General features: G+C 35.5%; 1 protein-coding gene across 4 annotated transcripts; it reads right to left on the minus strand.

Annotated features, from left to right (window-relative positions):
- Positions 1-12,816: 12,816 nt before the first annotated feature.
- Positions 12,817-24,631, minus strand: LOC117337935. 4 transcript variants are annotated; one of them, XM_033899086.1, is made up of 3 exons: positions 24,359-24,631; positions 14,957-15,005; positions 12,817-13,619 (listed from the first exon to the last, which is right to left on the minus strand). In XM_033899086.1, the coding sequence occupies exons 2-3, from the start codon at positions 14,991-14,993 to the stop codon at positions 13,156-13,158; spliced, it is 501 nt and encodes a 166-aa protein (XP_033754977.1). In that variant the 5' UTR covers positions 14,994-15,005; positions 24,359-24,631; the 3' UTR covers positions 12,817-13,155. The 4 variants fall into 4 exon arrangements, with proteins under 4 accessions (XP_033754977.1, XP_033754974.1, XP_033754978.1 ...); XM_033899083.1 differs by lacking the exon at positions 24,359-24,631 and adding an exon at positions 20,394-21,208; XM_033899087.1 differs by lacking the exons at positions 14,957-15,005; positions 24,359-24,631 and adding an exon at positions 20,394-21,208.
- Positions 24,632-25,092: the final 461 nt, after the last annotated feature.

Below are 25,092 nucleotides of genomic sequence, written 5' to 3' on the forward strand. Positions count from 1 at the left end.
ATGGCGAATGTCATCGTTATTTATTGGTGTTCTTTGTTGTTTTTACTGGTGTGAGAATAGAATTCAAATTAACACCAATTTCAGTGAATATCCAGATTTTTAATTATCTAATTTTTTTGTGCACCCCCTTAAGCCTCTTCATAGTTTTGTAAATAGTGTAGATATAAAACTTTGTCAAGATGAGTTTCATAATCCCCATATAGGTTTATCTTCCTTTAGTTTCCATTAGATATGCACAGCTACGTCACAGCTACGTCAACAATATATAATTAAATCATGTACTAAACATCTAAAACTGGAATATGAACAAACTCTGCTCGCGCCGAGTTACATCCCTGGATGATAACCAGAAAAAAAGACAGGGGCGTGTATTATTGTCTTACAGACACACGTAGACTCTGTAGGTTGTAACCCAGTTTGTGCATGCGTGTATGATATTTTATTGCGAGGCCCCTTTTACTTATAGAGTGGAGCACCGCATAAGAAATTCCCCGTAATCACATGGATGTTTTAATTGCAATTATGAAAATCTATTTATTGATTCTTACATGATATATTCATCAGGGAATACATACTCAAATTCAAGATATTTTTTATAATTTTGCCATTATTTATATATAAAGTGGTAGTTTATTGTATAGAAAACATCATTCATGACCAGCCCCGGTTACTGAGGTCTGTTATCGTATCAAGATTTTATTGCTTGACATTTGTGCGTTCCACTATTACATTGTTAAAAGCTAAGCATGTGTTATTTTGTACCATCATTAAGGGAATGCTTTTTAACGAAATCCATTCATTAGCAAATATAAGTAATTGATGTTTAGAACTACGTAACACTAAAGTGACATTGTATAGCGATTAGAGAATCCAAAGGCAATGGAAAACATTTATTTCATTGTTTCATCAATCAACTTAAATACTAGCGGATTCCTTCATCATTAATGAAATAAATCATATATATTCACAAACAGTAATACATGCTGTTTTTCTGTACCAGTAACACATGCCGCTGTTCTGTACCAGTAACACATGCCGCTGTTCTATACCAGTAACACATGACGCTGTTCTGTACTAGTAACACATGCCGCTGTTCTGTACCAGTAACACATGCCGCTGTTCTGTACTCAGTAACACGTGCCGCTGTTCTGTACCAGTAACACATGCCGCTGTTCTGTACTCAGTAACACGTGCCGCTGTTCTGTACCAGTAACGCATGCCGCTGTTCTGTACCAGTAACACGTGCCGCTGTTCTGTACCAGTAACACATGTCGCTGTTCTGTACCAGTAACACGTCACTGTTCTGTACCAGTAACACATGCCGCTGTTCTGTATCAGTAACACATGCCGCTGTTCTGTACCAGTAACACATGCCGCTGTTCTGTATCAGTAACACATGCCGCTGTTCTGTACCAGTAACACATTCCGCTGTTCTGTACCAGTAACACATCCCGCTGTTCTGTACCAGTAACACATTCCGCTGTTCTATACCAGTAACACATTCCGCTGTTCTATACCAGTAACACATGCCGCTGTTCTGTACCAGTAACACATTCCGCTGTTCTGTACCAGTAACACATGCCGCTGTTCTGTACTCAGTAACACATGCCGCTGTTCTATACCAGTAACACATCCCGCTTTTCTGTACCAGTAACACATGCCGCTGTTCTGTACTCAGTAACACGTGCCGCTGTTCTGTACCAGTAACACATGCCGCTGTTCTGTACTCAGTAACACGTGCCGCTGTTCTGTACCAGTAACGCATGCCGCTGTTCTGTACCAGTAACACGTGCCGCTGTTCTGTACCAGTAACACATGCCGCTGTTCTGTACCAGTAACACATGCCGCTGTTCTATTACCAGTAACACATCCCGATGTTCTGTACCAGTAACACATGTCGCTGTTCTATACCAGTAACACCTGCCCCTGTTCTGTACCAGTAACACATTCCGCTGTTCTGTACCAGTAACACATCCCGCTGTTCTGTACCAGTAACACATTCCGCTGTTCTATACCAGTAACACATTCCGCTGTTCTATACCAGTAACACATGCCGCTGTTCTGTACCAGTAACACATTCCGCTGTTCTGTACCAGTAACACATGCCGCTGTTCTGTACTCAGTAACACATGCCGCTGTTCTATACCAGTAACACATCCCGCTTTTCTGTACCAGTAACACATTCCGCTGTTCTATACCAGTAACACATGCCGCTGTTCTGTACCAGTAACACATTCCGCTGTTCTGTACTCAGTAACACGTGCCGCTGTTCTGTACCAGTAACACATGCCGCTGTTCTGGACCAGTAACACGTGCCGCTGTTCTGTACCAGTAACACATGCCGCTGTTCTATACCAGTAACACATGCCTCTGTTCTGTACTAGTAACACATGCCGCTGTTCTGTACCAGTAACATGCCGCTGTTCTGTACCAGTAACACATGCCGCTGTTCTGTACTAGTAACACATGCCGCTGTTCTGTACCAGTAACACATGCTGCTGTTCTGTACTCAGTAACACATTCCGCTGTTCTGTACCAGTAACACATCCCGCTGTTCAATACCAGTAACACATGCCGCTGTTCTATACCAGTAACACATGCCGCCATTCTGTACCAGTAACACATGCCGCTGTTCTATACCAGTAACACATGCCGCTGTTCTATACCAGTAACACATGTCGCTGTTCTGTACCAGTAACACATGCCGCTGTTCTATACCAGTAACACATGCCGCCATTCTGTACCAGTAACACGTGCCGCTGTTCTATACCAGTAACACATGCCGCTGTTCTGTACTCAGTAACACATGCCGCTGTTCTGTACCAGTAACACATGCCGCTGTTCTATACCAGTAACACATCCCGCTGTTCTGTACTAGTAACACATGCCGCTGTTCTGTACCAGTAACACATGCCGCCATTCTGTACCAGTAGCACATGCTGCTGTTCTGTACCAGTAACACATGTCGATATATCATCAATTAAGGCCGATTAAACAGTAACATAGGCCGCTTAATCAGTAACACATGTCGCTATATCAATAGCACAGGCCGCTATGTCAGTAACACAAACTGCTAGACACATAGGCCGGTATTTCAGTAACACACGATACTACATTTTATATCAGTCACGCCGACTGCTATATTGGTAAACCGGTCGTAATATCAGTTCAGAAGTATGTTTTTATCATTTGTAATTTGTTGATAAGTCGTTGATTTAAATAATTCCGGTCAAGTTATGGACGAGTGACTTATCAGGTTGATGTTGAATTAAGGACGTATGATACACATGCCTCGGTTAGAGATGACGCCTGCAAATGTAGAAATGCCAGCTGTTGAAGCATAGTCTGTTGTGTTTCCATTTCGGAACTGGATAAGTCCAAAATTGTCATCGCAGGGAAAGCTGTCGTCTGAATAGTGTCCGTAACACAGTAGCCTAATTGTTTATCAATGTTGAATATAACACTGTATAGATTATACTCTGCTTGGTCCTCCGTCGTGTTGAGGGTATCTCTTGTAAATACCGCAGATCCGCCATTTTCCTCTGAAGAAGAACTGCTGCTAGAATCCTGTTCGATACATATGCAGTAACTTGGAAGACTGAACCTACTGTCACCAAGATAGTATGTTGATGAATCTACTAGCAGGATTGATGAAAGTACCACGACGGTGACGGTATGAACGTCCAGCATCATTGCTCCAATCTCAGTGTCCGCAAGTATAGTCTTGTCCTATCGCTCCAGATATATCATCTGTACACTAGACAGAAGGTTGGTGTGAGCTTTATGTCATAACAGACAACCTATAATCTGCACTAGCCTGTCTATAGGTTTTATTAATGAAAGGAAATTAATCAATTTTGTATTCACTGAACCGAGGCCGACTAAACGAATGAATAAGTACTACACAAGAAAAGCTATATTCATGTAGTGTTATTATAGTTTTTGTTTGTTTAACTGTAATTACTCGCTCATAAATGTATGGCCGGTCGACAGCAATTATTTGCAACGTGTACATGATAAGTATTTCCTAAGAATTGTGTATTCTTCGGTCCAGTATTCATAATAAGCATTGTATAGGCTAGTCTCAACAGTTAAACATCGATTTCAATACTATTCAGAGATAGAAAAAGTTTAAAAGTCAAATATTTATACAAGACGTGAGGGTTAAGATTTACCTGTGTTATCGATTACCTGTGTTTGACTTCCCCCCAGGCCTGTCTTATCTGGTAGAGTCGGCAGTATGTCCTCATTTACACTATTATCTATCAGTAAAACAACCATAGGGAAGTTTATATCATATGTCCACACTTGTCTCTCGATGTTCTGTACTGGATAAGTTGACGATTGGACAGGAGTAAAGCCCTCCGTGGTTGTGTCACTGTTTTCTATATAACACATCACTAAAACATGAACGGTTTCGGTATAGTTTGTATACATTATACAGTCTAACTTTCATTACATCACTAAACATGAAAGGTTTAGGTATAATATACATTATACATTCTAACTTCCATTACATAAGTAAAACATTATAGTCAGAAACTCTGTTGTTGATCAGGCACTTGTCTCTCTCCTGCATAGTAAACGAGTTCTCATAAATATTTAACAATAATTTGAAAATTATTATAAAGAAAAAGAAAATACATAAGATTATCGTTATATATTATTCACAAATACTCTTTCTATATATATATTTTCTGTAATTTCCATTCTTGACTAATAACCAAATACTAATTATTTGAAATAAATGTAATAATTTATGGAGAGAACTTTAATATAGGCTTAGCCTGATGTTCAATCCATTTGATTGTCAATAAAATATGTTGAAATGAAAACATTAGTAAAACATGAAAGGTTTAGGTATAATATACATTATACAGTCTAACTTCCATTACATCACTAAACATGAAAGGTTTAGGTATAATATACATTATACAGTATAACTTCCATTACATCACTAAACATGAAAGGTTTAGGTATAATATACATTATACAGTCTAACTTCCATTACATCACTAAACATGAAAGGTTTAGGTATAATATACATTATACAGTCTAACTTCCATTACATTAGTAAAACATGAAAGGTTTAGACATAGTTTCTATATATTATACAGTCTAACATCCATTACATTAGTAAACAAGAAAGGTTTAGGTATAATATACATTATACAGTCTAACTTCCATTACATTAGTAAAACATGAAAGGTTTAGACATAGTCTCTATATATTATACAGTCTAACTTTCAACATTTTACGATGTATATAGCCTACCTTTTGGCATTTTTCGACCAGTGAATTGCCAATAATAATCATAATTGTTTATATGCAGTATGTTATAACGATATGATAGTTAAGATTGTTGAAGTAATAGCGCTCTGACGTTGTGATATATTGGTTATTGGTGGTGACACGGCTTACTCAGCAATGACTAAGTGATATCATGGAGACTAGATATTGTCATCAGTTCGAGAATTACACACTAGTGTAAATAAAGCTGCCGAAATATCACAAATAAGCTGACGGGAAGCACTGTTTGAAGCTACATGCGAATTAGATTTCATGTCGTATAGAATTTGAAGAGTATAGTATTAGGGTTAGATAAACATATAACCAATCAACTCTCGGCAGGTAATCTGGTGTACACCTGTGTATAATCACTACTGCACCAGCTATAATAATTATGTATATTACAAGTACATTTTGTATGAAAGTGGTGACACAAGCGTACGTCGGTTTTATCTAGACAGACTGATAGTATTTAACACTTCAGAGTTTCGGATTTTTAACTGTACTTGTATTATCTATTTTCACGTTACCACTATTTCAAATAGTATTAGATATTAAATATGATATCATTATATTACGATGGTGCAGGTTTACATGTAAGACAAAGTAGACGTTGTTTAACTGTTGTTAGATCTTGCCATGCACATAACAAGGATATTTAGATAAGGGCAGTTACAAGTAATAGAGTTTATCAAAATGTAAGCTGCTATTGGTCACAGCTGGCTGTACAATCGAGAATTACTACGATATTTCCTAAATCAATACGGTTTCTTTAATACTGAATGTGGCTTCCGTGTTGAAAAAAGGAAGTTTTATATTTGTATACGGATAGTTCTATATCTTATTCGAGTATTTCCATATTGAATTCAGATAAGTCTATATCCGATTCGAGTATTTCCATATTGAATACAGGTAAGTCTACATGCGACTCGAGTATTTCCATATTGAATACATACAGGTAATTCTACACCAGACTCGAGTATTTCCATATTGAATACAGGTAAGTCTACACCAGACTCGAGTATTTCCATATTGAATACAGGTAAGTCTATATCCGACTCGAGTATTTCCATATTGAATTCAGATAGTTCTGTATTTAATACGAGTATTCCCGTATTGTATACGGGTACTTCCATATTAAATCCTAGTATTCCCAATGATCGTTTTTAATCCTGAAGGTCAGTGTTTCAGTAATTCCAGGACATGCCCACAGAACGTTACACTTGAGTAGACGTATTGACAGCCGTGTATAGATGTGTTTGTCATTTTTTTCAAGTGCTATCTTTCGGGTTATTTATTTATTTATTTATTTATTCATTTATTTATTTTATTTATTCTATGGTTACAATTTTTCAAAATAGATAATATACACTTTATATTTCCCAGACCAAGATAGAAACAGCAATTAAGTAGCATATATACCTACAATGTCAATGTTTAATTAAGACAGGTACAGTATGTACAATGTTTATGTACGTAATACTGTTATAACAAGGGCAGGGTAGCGCACTTCTTTATTCCAAACGAGACTATACTTTACAAAGCACGTGTTTACCACAGTGGTTACAATATCGTACTCAAATTAGTACTCAGGTCAATAAGAATGTATACTAATGTTACAACATGTGTTCATACAGTGTTCATAACTTTACTACCAAAGTCATGAAATTAAAAACATCTTACTATAGAATTTTTCACAATTATCGAAAACTTATAAGTGTTTTTTTTTTTTTATTTACCAAAGTATTTAATATACGAATTCAGTAATGTTACAAGCTTGTGATTAAAATATACATAAGCATAAATGTATTAACATTTGAGAGGTGAAATGGATCATTAATACAATTATATTTAAGTAATAAATCGTCTATATAATCATACAAATAACAACTCACTGTAGAAATGGCAATACAGTAATAAAGAACGGTGATACTATATCAATAAAATATTAATGGAGCAATGGTAATAAAGTAATAAAATACTAATGGAACAATGAAAATATATTAATAAGATGTTAATGGAACGATGGTAATATAGTAATAAAATATTAATGGAATGATGAAAATACAGTAATGAAACATTGATTGAAAGAATAAATACTGATGGAACGAATGAAATATTATAATGATATATACGACAGTAATTAAATATTCATGGAATGATTATAATGAAAGTAATATAATACTAATGAAGTTGGGAAATATAAATGGAACGACGATTACATAACTATATGTATTTTAATTGCGAAACAAGTTATATCAACTTATATTAATCACCCTTATTGGTCCTGATGGAAGCGTGCGAGGGTTCTTACTGTGGGAAAAAACTGGAGCACCCAGAGGAATGCACACGAGACTGTGCATGTGGTCACAAAACCTTTCACGTCCAATCGGGGAATCGAACCCCGATTATTCAGAGTAAAATAGTACACGGACTATTATTACAGTAGCCAGTACGTGGTGGAATAATACAAATGTAAGGACGAGAAAGCACAAAGAAACAAGAATATGGTTGATGAGGATTAAAACAAGACGATGGACACAACGTGAGTCTTAATCAAACAAAGTCGAGGACTGTTACCACGGACTCCTAAATCCAATGGTCAACGTTTCCTATTTATCCATTCGTAAAGGAGCGGTCATAAATGTAGGTAGGTATTGTCTTCCACGCGATTTACACGCGATGTTGAGAATATACATTGTTTTTATGTTTTATTAGTGTATCTAATAAATGTATATTTCCTCATGTTTTACGCGTGTTGTTGCACATCAAGCATTCTAATGTTTCGCGTGTGTTGTTAACAAATGTTTATATACCATCCTTACGTTTTGAACCATCCCAGTTTTACACGTTTTTAGGTAAAATAAACACATTATCCCACTTTAACTGTTACATTAAACACGTGTAAGTAGGAAATACACACGTTTGTATAAGAGAGAGAGCGCAGTTGAGCCTCCGCCATAGCCTTCAGCATGCCGCCTATTGACGTTATGTTAATCTTCGTTATATCCACACTGTGGAGGGAAGGAAAGGATTCCAAGTCCAAGGCGTCCGCAACACAAAACCCTAACGCTGAGGAGACATTAGAGACCACACTGTACAATCGGTAGGCCGTCCCTGACGAAGTCGTGTTGAGTGTGTCCCGCTGAAACAATACCGAAGATGGTTGTCCAGGTTTATCATTCTTCAGACAAATACAGTAACTTGGGTAGCCAAGTCGTGGATCACCCAGAAAGAAATTTCCAGACGTTACAACCGCAAGAGAGAAGAGGCCGACCACCCAGGTAAGTGTTATAACCCTCTGCATCCTGTTGTTTCGGGAATCACGATGATATGTTATGGACACTTTTCGATTCTATGCTCTAAACAACACTCTGTCTCTCACCTGCATTCTTCTAACAATAGATCCACTGCTTTAAAACAAAATGGCGATTGTTCGAAACCTAGTGAAACCTTTCTAATAACGGGAATCTCTGATAAGAATGTTTGAGGTATCGATCTTTTTTATCCATCCCGACCTAGGGGATAGATCATACGTCATTTTCCGATATTGGGGAAAGATATTGCATGGTAATATTGACGTGTAGAATAATCTCATCAAATAAAATACCACAGGAAGTCTCAGTACATATGTTATACACACTCTGGTTTATAATCCAAAACTAAACAGAAATCTCGTAAAAATTGTCATCGCCATGAAGTGATTTAAACATTCAACTTGCAGAATGACATGCAATTTGAAACACTTACAAATATCCACAATACGTTGTGAAGCAGGTTAACCTTGCCATGAAAACGAGAACCTTCTTAAATGAAATAGTTTCTTGATATTTTATAAATCACCCAAAATAATTATATTTTTTTTTTGTAACAAAATTATCGATATCGTATCTCATACATTATAAATAAATCAATTTAATATCAATAATGCAAAATTAAGAAGCTTTGTATGGGTGTCAAGTTGACAAGACAGGTCCAGTGATGACTTTGATATATGGTCCTACAGTAAACAGTGGTCGGGGATATAGACAGGGGTCATTCTTGGTGTGGCCGGTTCAACTATAGATAAAAAAATATCATCAGTACTATGTCTAGTGCTAGTGTTGACTTTATATGAATTTGATGAGCTTTTGAAAAATCAAGGACAGGATATTCTTATATTTCTTAAAACGGACGTTGTATTGAATTCCTTTTCAGAGTAATTAAGATCAATCACGTTCATTAGATTTAAAAAATTCAAGCTTCAAATTCAAATGATAAAAATCATCAATTTTGAATCTCTTGATCCCGAAAATCGAGACCACATTTTAACTGTCTCCTTGATAGGTACGTGGCTATGCCTCCAAATGAAGCATCTCATTAATTGATACTTGTAATATTGCTTGATAACTCAGGAAAAGCTACCAACATATATTCCTTTTTTAGACAAAGTTAATTTTCTGTATTGTATATTTTCAGGTTACCGTTTAACTATTTAGGAGGAGCCTTTATCGTTTTATTTGAACCCTAAACATCACAAAATGCGTTTTTAGACAATGTGTTGTTACTGATTTGGCCTGGTAATCATTTCTTTCTACTACAAATCTCGGTTTATTTAAAATCAAGGTTGCGGTCGTGGTATTGTGTACTGAAGAAGTTTTAGTATCATAAAGTGGAGTTAAAGTCATTAAAGGGTACCATGAGGGAGTCCAATCTTGAACTAATCGCGTTATTTAGAGTTATATTTACTTACAATGTATAGCAAAACTTGTCTGTATTGTTACTGCATACCTTTAACGTTGAGGCATGATAACATTTAACCGGATTCTCAACGTCATCCTATTGATTACGTTATATATATCCGTTAGACGCTGGTTGTGGTACAATATGGATTAGTGGTACTTGTTCAGATTTAAACTGTAGCTCTATCAAGGCGAGCACTAATAAACATCCGAGACAAGTAGTATAATTCCGATAGGTGGCTAGCATTCGTCATTTAGGAAACAGGTTGTGAAAAATTACAGAGAAGGCGAAGAAAAAGAGAACTAGTCGGAAAAACACAAAATATGATTCTAGAAAAACATCATGAAGAAGGAAATATAGACAAATATAGCATAAAATTGGAAAGACGACAAATATATCATCAAATAGACAGAAATTATTAATATAAATTTATATTCTTACAAATAACCTCAGAAAAGAAAAGATACCTCAGTAATGTTTTTGGGGTAGCACATTTACCATAAACAGAACTCAAAATTCTTGATAATATTATTCAATATATATCTAAATAAAGATGTAGCTTTACTTAAAATCAGGAATCAAGTAGACACATGTAATTAATCTTGGATTCTGACAACAAATATCACAAAGAAGTACTAGACCATGTTATAAACTATACACTAATAGTTTTACATCAGGAAGACAGAGCAAAATACATGTATAATCTTGTATAAAATTGAACAAAACTGCTGGATTGAATAAATAAGTACCAAACCAGTAGTTTTACAAATAACCTAAAATACCAAGTAGAGTGAATTAAGTAGTATTAAAGCAATAGTTTCAGAAATGATAAGAAAGGGAACAAAAAGCAAATTTGAAAACGCACTGGCACATTTAACTTTAAGACCAAACACATTTATAGGTGATATTTTGTTTGTGTATTTATGAGGACTCACGCCAACGTTGTACTCGTTAATTACTTGTAAATAACCAACATCTCCCACACCACTTAAACATGTGACATGCTAATCGTGTGTTGTCGATATCAGACTTGTTAACAATTGGTATTTCGTCCACACAAAAAATCTTAGCCAAAGGGGGACAATCGCAAGTATGTTATCTTATGTGACTGATAATTGGATGCAGCATAAATGACGTAGCCAAATTTATGAATATTCTTCCAACTAATCCTTCCAAAACAGAATCTCCAGTTTTAATCTTGTGTCGGCGAGAAGCTGTCCTACAGGTTGGATGATGAGCACGACATGCGAAGTTTTAATGGACTTTGGTTTGTAACAGTTTTTGGGGGCGAAGGTTTCAATTATATTATTTTCCATACTTGTTTGTAAAATCAATACATGTATAGACCATTGTAGTTATCAATGAACCAAATTCGATATGATGTAACGATTGTCAATATGAACACATGGCTGGCATTGTTTGTTGTTCTGTGGTTTTCTTTGAAATGAATTAGGGTGAAAATGAAAAATACCAACCTTCTATGATTCTTTTTCAGAGTAATTCAAACTTTTGATAGTGTATTTAAGGCTGATTAAAAATTATGACTCGAGCCGTCTTTCTCTATCCAAACATATCAAGCTGCTACATATACAATGTAATAAAAATAATCTGTGTAATCTTGGAAAGTATTTAAAATGGTTCATCCCCTAGCTATTCGTATAAATTGTATAAATACTGTTGAATATTTATATTGTATATGAGGTTTATATCATGTATGAGGTTTATATTATGTATGATGTGTATATATGAGATTTTTATTAAATATGATGTTTATATTATATATGAGATTTATATTATGTACGAGGTTTATATTATTTATCAGGTTAATATTGTATATGAGGTTTATAGCATGTATGAGGTTTATATTGTGTATGAGGTGTATATTATATATGAGGTTTATATTAAGTATGAGGTTTACATTCTATAAAAAGTTTGTTTAATAACTTAATGCTGCTTTAGTCGATTGTATGGATGATGAATTGAGATGCTCTTGAGACAAATTAAATGAACTGCGAAGTAAGCAGCTCATTACTTGTGTTACTATTACATAATGCGTTTGCTTATTTTCTTGAACTATTACATAGCTAAAATGAACTATTGCACGGTCACTTGCCAACTTTTGAGCACTGCGTGACGTTTCAGAGTTTAGTTCATCGTTCAAGCGTATAAGTCACTCTGATGTCACGTCTAAGCCTACAGGAAAGAGTAGGCCTTCAGAATCGGACAGATGCTGGCGCCTCGTGCACTATAAATTGTTCATACACACAGATTGATGTTAATCTGGTCAAATTCATGGACAAATGAAACAGATCAACCATAGTAGTTTCAACGAGTTCATTTGAATGGAAATCGAAATATATTATGTATGAGGTTTACATTATGTATCAGGTTTATATTATGTATGAGGTTTACATTATGTATGAGGTTTACATTATGTATGAGGTTTACATTATGTATGAGGTTTACATTATGTATGAGGTTTACATTATGTATGAGGTTTACATTATGTATCCGGTTTACATTATGTATGAGGTTTACATTATGTATGAGGTTTACATTATGTATGAGGTTTACATTATGTATGAGGTTTACATTATGTATCCGGTTTACATTATGTATGAGGTTTACATTATGTATGAGGTTTACATTATGTATCCGGTTTATATTTTATGTGATTGTGATATATATGACGTTGATATATATGAGGTTTACATTATATATGAGGTGTATATCATATATGATTTTTTTTGGCAATATCTGTCTACTTGTTTTGCATTTTGGTCACCTAATAAATACAATCACACATATGGTCAACATTTATTTGGCCAATAAGCAGTGATATGTAAATAACAAATGTAGATAGTACAACCGAGGTATATAATCATATAGCACTATGACTACGATAGCTTAAGAACAGAACACTACATATATAACGATATAGCGAATTGTATAGTCACAGATGCAAGTGTGGTAGGCAAAGCAAATATAGTTATATTGCTTGTAAGTTAGGCAAGAATGTATTGCAGCTTGCTGTCACATTCGAAAACACAATCATTGTCATCAAATTTCCCATCGACAGGACTAATCAGTTGATTCCACTTGATAATCAGATAACTGCCACACACTAATGCTCTGAAGTCCACATTAGAATGGAACTAACAAGTAAGCTATACAGGCATCAGTGTAAGTTAACGAGGGGAAATGTAACAACGCCACAGCCCCGAACATGTCCTGTCGGGTCAGAATCGTCGTGTTATTGGTAGCCAGGGGTTTGAAGGACGGGAAATGTCCACGTTGTAAATATTCAGTGACACAGTAGCCCAGGTTAGAGTTGATACTAAATGCTATACTTAATATAGTATATGCTGTCTGAGGCACTGTTCGGTCCAAACTGTCACGCTCAAACACTATTGAAGTTGTATTTGATTTCCTGTTTGTCTCCTGACAGATACAGTAACTTGGGTACTTGGATGTTGTATCTCCTAGATGGTAGGTTATTGTCTCCACGCCAGGACTGACCATCAGGGTAACCCATAGGGAGACCATGGACATAGCCACGGTGTTCATTTTGGTCACTATACACAAATCTGGCCTAACTAGGAGGGCATCTGAAACAAAAAGAGTATATCATCATAATCACCCAGCTATCACCACCACCCTACCACCAACCCATCATAATCACCCAGCTATCACCGCCACCCTACCACCAACCCATCATAATCACCCAGCTATCACCACCACCCTACCACCAACCATCATAATCACCCAGCTATCACCACCACCACCACCCTACCACCAACCCATCATAATCACCCAGCTATCACCACCACCCTACCACCAACCCATCATAATCACCCAGCTATCACCGCCACCCTACCACCAACCCATCATAATCACCCAGCTATCACCACCACCACCACCCTACCACCAACCCATCATAATCACCCAGCTATCACCACCACCCTACCACCAACCCATCATAATCACCCAGCTATCACCGCCACCCTACCACCAACCCATCATAATCACCCAGCTATCACCACCACCACCACCCTACCACCAACCCATCATAATCACCCAGCTATCACCACCACCACCACCCTACCACCAACCATCATAATCACCCAGCTATCACCACCACCACCACCCTACCACCAACCATCATAATCACCCAGCTATCACCACCACCCTACCACCAACCCATCATAATCACCCAGCTATCACCACCACCACCACCCTACCACCAACCCATCATAAGCACCATCACCGTCGTCGTCGTCGTCGCCCTCGTCGTCGTCGTCGTTAGAAATGCTAACATGTAGAAGGATCATTGCCCTGATGACAAACTGAGTATAAACGTAACGTTGGAGTTGGTACTAAATATGTGTATGGACACTTGATATGCTGTGAGTAAATTTCGTCGTGGTTTTCACTACTAACCTTGTACCTACACATTTTACATTTCAGTCGTTTTCGATATTGCTACTAGGAAACTTTTGCAATGTGCTATGAAAAAAAGATGAAGAAAATTAAAGAAAAATAATAATAAATAAAAATTGAAGAGGAATGCTGTAATTTTCTGAATATATTACCAATAAAACATTTTTTACACGAAAACACATACATGAATGTATATCGGTATATCGGTGACTGTAATAATATGCTACTTATAAAGCTTTGCTATTGGATTGTTTTAGTATTTGTATTTAAGTCTTGGTTAAATAAACTATGAATTAAGCTGAAAGTTACCAACTCTTCCCCAACTGTAGGACGTACTTAATATATTTTGTACAGTATAACGAATACGTGTGTGTTCTCTAAAGATTAAAGTATCAATAACTGTTAGTTGTTATCGTTAATTGTGTTGAAATATAGAATTATATATAGATTCTATTTTATCCTTTGTATAAAAATCTGTAATAATGATAGTTTAAAACGAACTTACCTTCTGAAACATTCCGACTTTGTGAGGAACGCGTCATACGTTCACGTACCTGTAGTACAAATTGGTATGGATGAAGATAACATTGTGTGAGATTTCAACGCGTTTGATCTTTGAATGGCGGTTGCTGTGTTCACGATGTTACAAATTGGCTCGTGTCCACCTAACAACTTCTCTAGAACTACCCAAGTCACAAAGGACCTTTATGCATTATCTGTCACGTGTCCTTCCGCCACTATTTACGCTTATAACCAGGACTCCATTATTTTGTCTGCTCGAAGACATTAATCAGATGCAACGAATATGCTATAAATACAAAATGAAAGATACTGGAATTCGAGGCAGATTCCAGTTCTAATTGTGTTTTATCGATCTACAATGGACTGGAAATCTTGTCAAATTATAAACTAGAAAGATGGAAGGTCTTCTCCATAATCATTTAGATAATATTTGCATATTGATATTATCACATAACATGTCCTACCTCATAAATCGAGGAACATATATTACAAAAGCAGATTTTAAACTAGTTATGCAATGTATTGGTGTATAAACAACCATATATAGTCTGTGTGGTTGAAGTCCATATCGACTACTGTGTAAACAATTTGGATGGTAAATCCAGTCGCTAGGAACCTTAGTGTGTAAATAATAACAGTAAACGATACCGAGATATTTGATCTGTATTAAACACGGTGTATCAGTAATAACAGTTAACGACACTTAGATATCTGATCTGTATTAAACATGATGTATCAGTAATAACAGTTAACGACACTTAGATATCTGATATGTATTAAACATGATGTATCAGTAATAACAGTTAACGACACTTAGATATCTGATCTGTATTAAACATGATGTATCAGTAATAACAGTAAATGACACTTAGATATCTGATCTGTATTAAACACGGTGCATCAGTAATAACAGTTAACGACACTTAGATATCTGATCTGTATTAAACATGATGTATCAGTAATAACAGTTAACGACACTTAGATATCTGATCGGTATTAAACATGATGTATCAGTAATAACAGTTAACGACACTTAGATATCTGATCTGTATTAAACATGATGTATCAGTAACAACAGTTAACGACACTTAGATATCTGATCTGTATTAAACATGATGTATCAGTAATAACAGTAAATGACACTTAGATATCTGATCTGTATTAAACACGGTGTATCAGTAATAACAGTTAACGACACTTAGATATCTGATCTGTATTAAACATGATGTATCAGTAATAACAGTTAACGACACTTAGATATCTGATCTGTATTAAACATGATGTATCAGTAATAACAGTTAACGACACTTAGATATCTGACATGTATTAAACATGATGTATCAGTAATAACAATTAACGACACTTAGATATCTGATCTGTATTAAACATGATGTATCAGTAATAACAGTTAACGACACTTAGATATCTGATCTGTATTAAACATGATGTATCAGTAATAACAGTTAACGACACTTAGATATCTGATCTGTATTAAACATGATGTATCAGTAATAACAGTTAACGACACTTAGATATCTGATCTGTATTAAACATGATGTATCAGTAATAACAGTTAACGACACTTAGATATCTGATCTGTATTAAACATGATGTATCAGTAATAACAGTAAACGACACTTAGATATCTGATCTGTATTAAACATGATGTATCAGTAATAACAGTTAACGACACTTAGATATCTGATCTGTATTAAACATGATGTATCAGTTATAACAGTTAACGATACCGAGGTATCTGATCTGTATTAAACATGATGTATCAGTAATAACAGTAAACGACACTTAGATATCTGATCTGTATTAAACATGATGTATCAGTAATAACAGTTAACGACACTTAGATATCTGATCTGTATTAAACATGATGTATCAGTAATAACAGTTAACGACACTTAGATATCTGACATGTATTAAACATGATGTATCAGTAATAACAGTTAACGACACTTAGATATCTGATCTGTATTAAACATGATGTATCAGTAATAACAGTAAACGACACTTAGATATCTGATCTGTATTAAACATGATGTATCAGTAATAACAGTTAACGACACTTAGATATCTTATCTGTATTAAACACGGTGTATCAGTAATAACAGTAAACGACACTTAGATATCTGATCTGTATTAAACATGATGTATCAGTAATAACAGTTAACGACACTTAGATATCTGATCTGTATTAAACATGATGTATCAGTAATAACAGTTAACGACACTTAGATATCTGATCTGTATTAAACATGATGTATCAGTAATAACAGTAAACGACACTTAGATATCTGATCTGTATTAAACATGATGTATCAGTAATAACAGTTAACGACACTTAGATATCTGATCTGTATTTAACACGGTGTATCAGTAATAACAGTAAACGACACTTAGATATCTGATCTGTATCAAACATGATGTATCAGTAATAACAGTTAACGATACCGAGGTATCTGATCTGTATTAAACATGATGTATCAGTAATAACAGTTAACGACACTTAGATATCTGATCTGTATTAAACATGATGTATCAGTAATAACAGTTAACGGCACTTAGATATCTGATCTGTATTAAACATGATGTATCAGTAATAACAGTTAACGACACTTAGATATCTTATCTGTATTAAACATGATGTATCAGTAATAACAGTTAACGACACTTAGATATCTGATCTGTATTAAACATGATGTATCAGTAATAACAGTTAACGACACTTAGATATCTGATCTGTATTAAACATGATGTATCAGTAATAACAGTTAACGACACTTAGATATCTGATCTGTATTAAACATGATGTATCGGTAATAACAGTAAACGACACTTAGATATCTGATCTGTATTAAACATGATGTATCAGTAATAACAGTTAACGACACTTAGATATCTGATCCGTATTAAACATGATGTATCAGTAATAACAGTTAACGACACTTAGATATCTGATCTGTATTAAACATGATGTATCAGTAATAGCAGTTAACGACACTTAGATATCTGATCTGTATTAAACTTGATGTATCAGTAATAACAGTTAACGACACTTAGATATCTGATCTGTATTAAACATGATGTATCAGTAATAACAGTAAACGACACTTAGATATCTGATCTGTATTAAACATGATGTATCAGTTATAACAGTTAACGATACCGAGGTATCTGATCTGTATTAAACATGATGTATCAGTAATAACAGTAAACGACACTTAGATATCTGATCTGTATTAAACATGATGTATCAGTAATAACAGTTAACGACACTTAGATATCTGATCTGTATTAAACATGATGTATCAGTAATAACAGTTAACGACACTTAGATATCTGACATGTATTAAACATGATGTATCAGTAATAACAGTTAACGACACTTAGATATCTGATCTGTATTAAACATGATGTATCAGTAATAACAGTTAACGACACTTAGATATCTGATCTGTATTAAACATGATGTATCAGTAATAACAGTTAACGACACTTAGATATCTGATCTGTATTAAACATGATGTATCGGTAATAACAGTTAACGACACTTAGATATCTGATCTGTATTAAACATGATGTATCAGTAATAACAGTTAACGACACTTAGATATCTTATCTGTATTAAACACGGTGTATCAGTAATAACAGTAAACGACACTTAGATATCTGATCTGTATTAAACATGATGTATCAGTAATAACAGTTAACGACACTTAGATATCTGATCTGTATTAAACATGATGTATCAGTAATAACAGTTAACGACACTTAGATATCTGATCTGTATTAAACATGATGTATCAGTAATAACAGTAAACGACACTTAGATATCTGATCTGTATTAAACATGATGTATCAGTAATAACAGTTAACGACACTTAGATATCTGATCTGTATTTAACACGGTGTATCAGTAATAACAGTAAACGACACTTAGATATCTGATCTGTATCAAACATGATGTATCAGTAATAACAGTTAACGATACCGAGGTATCTGATCTGTATTAAACATGATGTATCAGTAATAACAGTTAACGACACTTAGATATCTGATCTGTATTAAACATGATGTATCAGTAATAACAGTTAACGGCACTTAGATATCTGATCTGTATTAAACATGATGTATCAGTAATAACAGTTAACGACACTTAGATATCTTATCTGTATTAAACATGATGTATCAGTAATAACAGTTAACGACACTTAGATATCTGATCTGTATTAAACATAATGTATCAGTAATAACAGTTAACGACACTTAGATATCTGATCTGTATTAAACATGATGTATCAGTAATAACAGTTAACGACACTTAGATATCTGATCTGTATTAAACATGATGTATCGGTAATAACAGTAAACGACACTTAGATATCTGATCTGTATTAAACATGATGTATCAGTAATAACAGTTAACGACACTTAGATATCTGATCCGTATTAAACATGATGTATCAGTAATAACAGTTAACGACACTTAGATATCTGATCTGTATTAAACATGATGTATCAGTAATAGCAGTTAACGACACTTAGATATCTGATCTGTATTAAACTTGATGTATCAGTAATAACAGTTAACGACACTTAGATATCTGATCTGTATTAAACATGATGTATCAGTAATAACAGTAAACGACACTTAGATATCTGATCTGTATTAAACATGATGTATCAGTTATAACAGTTAACGATACCGAGGTATCTGATCTGTATTAAACATGATGTATCAGTAATAACAGTAAACGACACTTAGATATCTGATCTGTATTAAACATGATGTATCAGTAATAACAGTTAACGACACTTAGATATCTGATCTGTATTAAACATGATGTATCAGTAATAACAGTTAACGACACTTAGATATCTGACATGTATTAAACATGATGTATCAGTAATAACAGTTAACGACACTTAGATATCTGATCTGTATTAAACATGATGTATCAGTAATAACAGTTAACGACACTTAGATATCTGATCTGTATTAAACATGATGTATCAGTAATAACAGTTAACGACACTTAGATATCTGATCTGTATTAAACATGATGTATCGGTAATAACAGTTAACGATACCGAGATATCTGATCTGTATTAAACATGATGTATCAGTAATAACAGTTAACGACACTTAGATATCTGATCTGTATTAAACATGATGTATCGGTAATAACAGTTAACGACACTTAGATATCTGATCTGTATTAAACATGATGTATCAGTAATAACAGTTAACGACACTTAGATATCTGATCTGTATTAAACATGATGTATCAGTAATAACAGTTAACGACACTTAGATATCTGATCTGTATTAAACATGATGTATCAGTAATAACAGTAAACGATACCGAGGTATCTGATGCATATTAAAGAAAACAAGATATTCGAACCTGCTCCAGAAGACATCCCTTATCAAACGTGGTTAAATTCCAATCGTAACTACAAGAACGTCTGATTGGTTCCCGAGTTGATGATTTAACTACATGTAGTTCTAGCCAAAGTGTCTGTTCAGGAGTTCGGTAAAGTGTCCGTTCATGTGAGCGGTAAAGTAAAGTTTGGTATCTATCCTAGACCAAATCAAACCTTGATGTATACTACAAGGATTGATATATGTGTTTCTCTAGCCTTTGTGACAACATGCTATACAACCACAGTTATAAAATTTTTGTTGACTTTCAGTGCGTCAATATTAACTGGACATTAGGCTAGGTAAGGAACGTGTTCTGTGATCTGGCCAATCTGACGTCTGTATGTTTAATAATTATAAATATCTTTGTTACAGCTGGCCAGTAAGTCCCTATAACGCAGCCTTTAATATACTCAACATAGAGGGCCATTCTACACCTTACTTTTCAATGTAAACCTATCCTACAACGTAAATAAACCATGAAGTCCTAGACACACCTATATCGAACACTGTTTATCATTCTGATTATAAAATGGTTTTTAATTTTATGTAAACAGAGATTTGCTTGCTGTTTATTTTCCTAGTGGTTCTATAAGGTTGAGAAAATTAATAGCGTTCTGAAAGGACGTGTGAAGTGAGGCCATCGACAGTATATCTTGAGACGTATTTCCTCGATTCAGTATATATTTAATCATTAGGTTTGTATTAACTTTGCGTTAAAAACAGTTAAGAAAACTTAAAATTTTGCATTGGGTACTTCTTCATAGAATAAAAAATAAACAACTGAATCGTTTAACTTTCTGAGGCAAATAGTGTGGAACTTGACAATCGGGCCGAGTAAAGGTGATTTATAACATGAAATTCGGGCCGAGTGTTATGTGCTCGTTGACATTCCAGTAAATTATAACGGATATACAACTAGTAAGAAGTAGTTCTCATTTAATTTACTTTTAGCTATAAATGTAACTTTGGTGCTCTATTTGCAGCGGCTCTATTTCTCAAAATGTTAGCCAGTATCGTGTTGGGGCCCGTATGTTAGCCAGTATCGTGTTGGGGCCCGTATGTTAGCCAGTATCGTGTTGGGGCCCGTATCGTGTTGGGGCCAGTATCGTGTTGGGGCCCGTATGTTAGCCAGTATCGTGTTGGGGCCAGTATCGTGTTGGGGCCCGTATGTTAGCCAGTATCGTGTTGGGGCCCGTATGTTAGCCAGTATCGTGTTGGGGCCCGTATGTTTTACAACGAATATTGTGCAATACCCCAGTTTGTTAAAGCGTCGGCCACTTAACCTCAAATGAAGATCCATAACCCTTGATCCCTATACAATACGTTAACACACGATTATAGATACATACCCCTACCCAATACGTTAACATTATAGATACTTACCCCTACCCAATACGTTAACACTATAGATGCATACCCCTACCCAATACGTTAACACACGACTATATAGATACATACCCCTACCCAATACGTTAACACACGACTATAGATACATACCCCTACCCAATACGTTAACACACGACTATAGATACATACCCCTACCCAATACGTTAACACAAGACTATATAGATACATACCCCTACCCAATACGTTAACACACGACTATAGATACATACCCCTACCCAATACGTTAACACTATAGATACATACCCCTACCCAATACGTTAACACTATAGATACATACCCCTACCCAATACGTTAACACACCACTAAAGATACATACCCCTACCCAATACGTTAACACTATAGATAGATACCCCTACCCAATACGTTAACACTATAGATACATACCCCTACCCAATACGTTAACACACGACTATATAGATACATACCCCTACCCAATACGTTAACACACGACTATAGATACATACCCCTACCCAATACGTTAACACTATAGATGCATACCCCTACCCAATACGTTAACACACGACTATAGATACATACCCCTACCCAATACGTTAACACACGACTATATATACATACCCCTACCCAATACGTTAACACACGACTATAGATACATACCCCAACCCAATACGTTAACACTATAGATACCTACCCCTACCCAATACGTTAACACTATAGATACATACCCCTACCCAATACGTTAACACACCACTAAAGATACATACCCCTACCCAATACGTTAACACTATAGATACATACCCCTACCCAATAGGTTAACACACGACTATAGATAGATACCCCTACCCAATACGTTAACACACGACTATAGATACATACCCCTACCCAATACGTTAACACACGACTATATAGATACATACCCCTACCCAATACGTTAACACTATAGATACTTACCCCTACCCAATACGTTAACACACGACTATAGATACATACCTCTAACCAATACGTTAACACACGACTATAGATGCATACCCCTACCCAATACGTTAACACACCACTAAAGATACATACCCCTACCCAATACGTTAACACTATACGTACATACCCCTACCCAATAGGTTAACACACGACTATAGATACATACCCCTACCCAATACGTTAACACTATACGTACATACCCCTACCCAATAGGTTAACACACGACTATAGATACATACCCCTACCCAATACGTTAACACTATAGATACATACCCCTACCCAATACGTTAACACACGACTATAGATACATACCCCTACCCAATACGTTAACACTATAGATACATACCCCTACCCAATACGTTAACACTATAGACACATACCCCTACCCAATACGTTAACACACGACTATAGATACATACCCCTACCCAATACGTTAACACTATAGATACATACCCCTACCCAATACGTTAACACTATAGACACATACCCCTACCCAATACGTTAACACACGACTATAGATACATACCCCTACCCAATACGTTAACCCATCACTATAGATACATACCCCTACCCAATACGTTAACACACGACTATAGATACATACCCCTACCCAATACGTTAACACTATAGATACAATTGTACATACCTACACAATACGTTAACACACGACTATATATACATACCCCTACCCAATACGTTAACACTATAGATACTTACCCCTACCCAATACGTTAACACACGACTATATATACATACCCCTACCCAATACAATGTACGTTAACACTATAGATGCAATTGTACATACCTACACAATACGTTAACACACGACTATAGATACATACCCCTACCCAATACGTTAACACACTACTATAGATACATACCCCTACCCAATACGCTAACGCTATATATACATACCCCTACCCAATACGTTAACACACGATTATAGATACATACCCCTACCCAATACGTTAACACACGACTATAGATACATACCCCTACCCAATACGTTAACACACGACTATAGATACAGACCCTTACCCAATACGTTAACACACGACTATAGATACATACCCCTACCCAATACGTTAACACTATAGATACATACCCCTACCCAATACGTTAACACTATAGATACATACCCCTACCCAATACGTTAACACACGACTATAGATACATACCCCTACCCAATACGTTAACACACTACTATAGATACATACCCCTACCCAATACGTTAACACTATAGATACATACCCCTACCCAATACGTTAACACTATAGATACATACCCCTACCCAATACGTTAACACACGACTATAGATACATACCCCTACCCAATACGTTAACACTATAGATACCTACCCCTACCCAATACGTTAACACTATAGATACATACCCCTACCCAATACGTTAACACTATAGATACGACCCCTACCCAATACGTTAACACTATAGATACATACCCCTACCCAATACGTTAACACTATAGATACATACCCCTACCCAATACGTTAACACACGACTGTAGATACATACCCCTACCCAATACGTTAACACTATAGATACAGACCCCTTCCCAATACGTTAACACACGACTATAGATACATACCTTGTGCGATGCAGCTTCATACTGTTACAGAGTATTTATCAGTTGCTTTATGTCTAACATGAATTGGAATAAACAGAAGTGTCAATATATGGTCGGCACCAGTACAATTAATCTGATGAATGGATAGACTCGCCAGTTTTAAACACTCTCATTCAGGTTGATAAAGCGCTATGAATGACTTTCCGACATTTTCCTTTCACGACGAAAATTACCATGTCTCTTCACTGGCCCCGAGCTGTGGTTATTTTGCTCTAGTCCAATTATAAAGATTTCCACAATATACACGGTGTTCTATGAAGAAAAAAAACTTCAAGTTAAAGAGTGGGGTCAGACTTAACTTAAGTACACGAGAGCGTTATATACGGCACGAATGGTCACAACAATCGTTAATTAAGTAAATTGATTTTCCCAGACAAGATCAATGGCTTGGCACAGAACACACACACCAATACGTCTATGATGTTTGTATTTGGGTAAAAGTATGCTCAAGAGGCAATTATACATCACATAGTACACTAGTCTGTTCTACCTGTATGGTTACCTCACTTTACCTGTATGTTTACCTCGCTTTACCTGTATGTTTACCTCGCTTTACCTGTATGGTTACCTCGCTTTACCTGTATGTTTACCTCGCTTTACCTGTATGTTTACCTCGCTTTACCTGTTTGTTCACCTCGCTTTACCTGCTTGTTGTGACCGTTTTAAATGGCTCGTCCTTGATCATATATTTCGCA

Source organism: Pecten maximus, chromosome 11 (assembly GCF_902652985.1).
Source record: "Pecten maximus chromosome 11, xPecMax1.1, whole genome shotgun sequence".
Lineage (NCBI taxonomy): Eukaryota > Metazoa > Mollusca > Bivalvia > Pectinida > Pectinidae > Pecten > Pecten maximus.

Coding starts and splice junctions, on each gene's coding strand:
- LOC117337935 (XM_033899086.1), bottom strand. CDS start 14,993: ATGACGCGTTCCTCACAAAGTCGGAATGTTTCAGAAG. Junction 13,620..14,956: donor AAGTCGGAATGTTTCAGAAG/GTAAGTTCGTTT, acceptor TTTTTGTTTCAG/ATGCCCTCCTAGTTAGGCCA.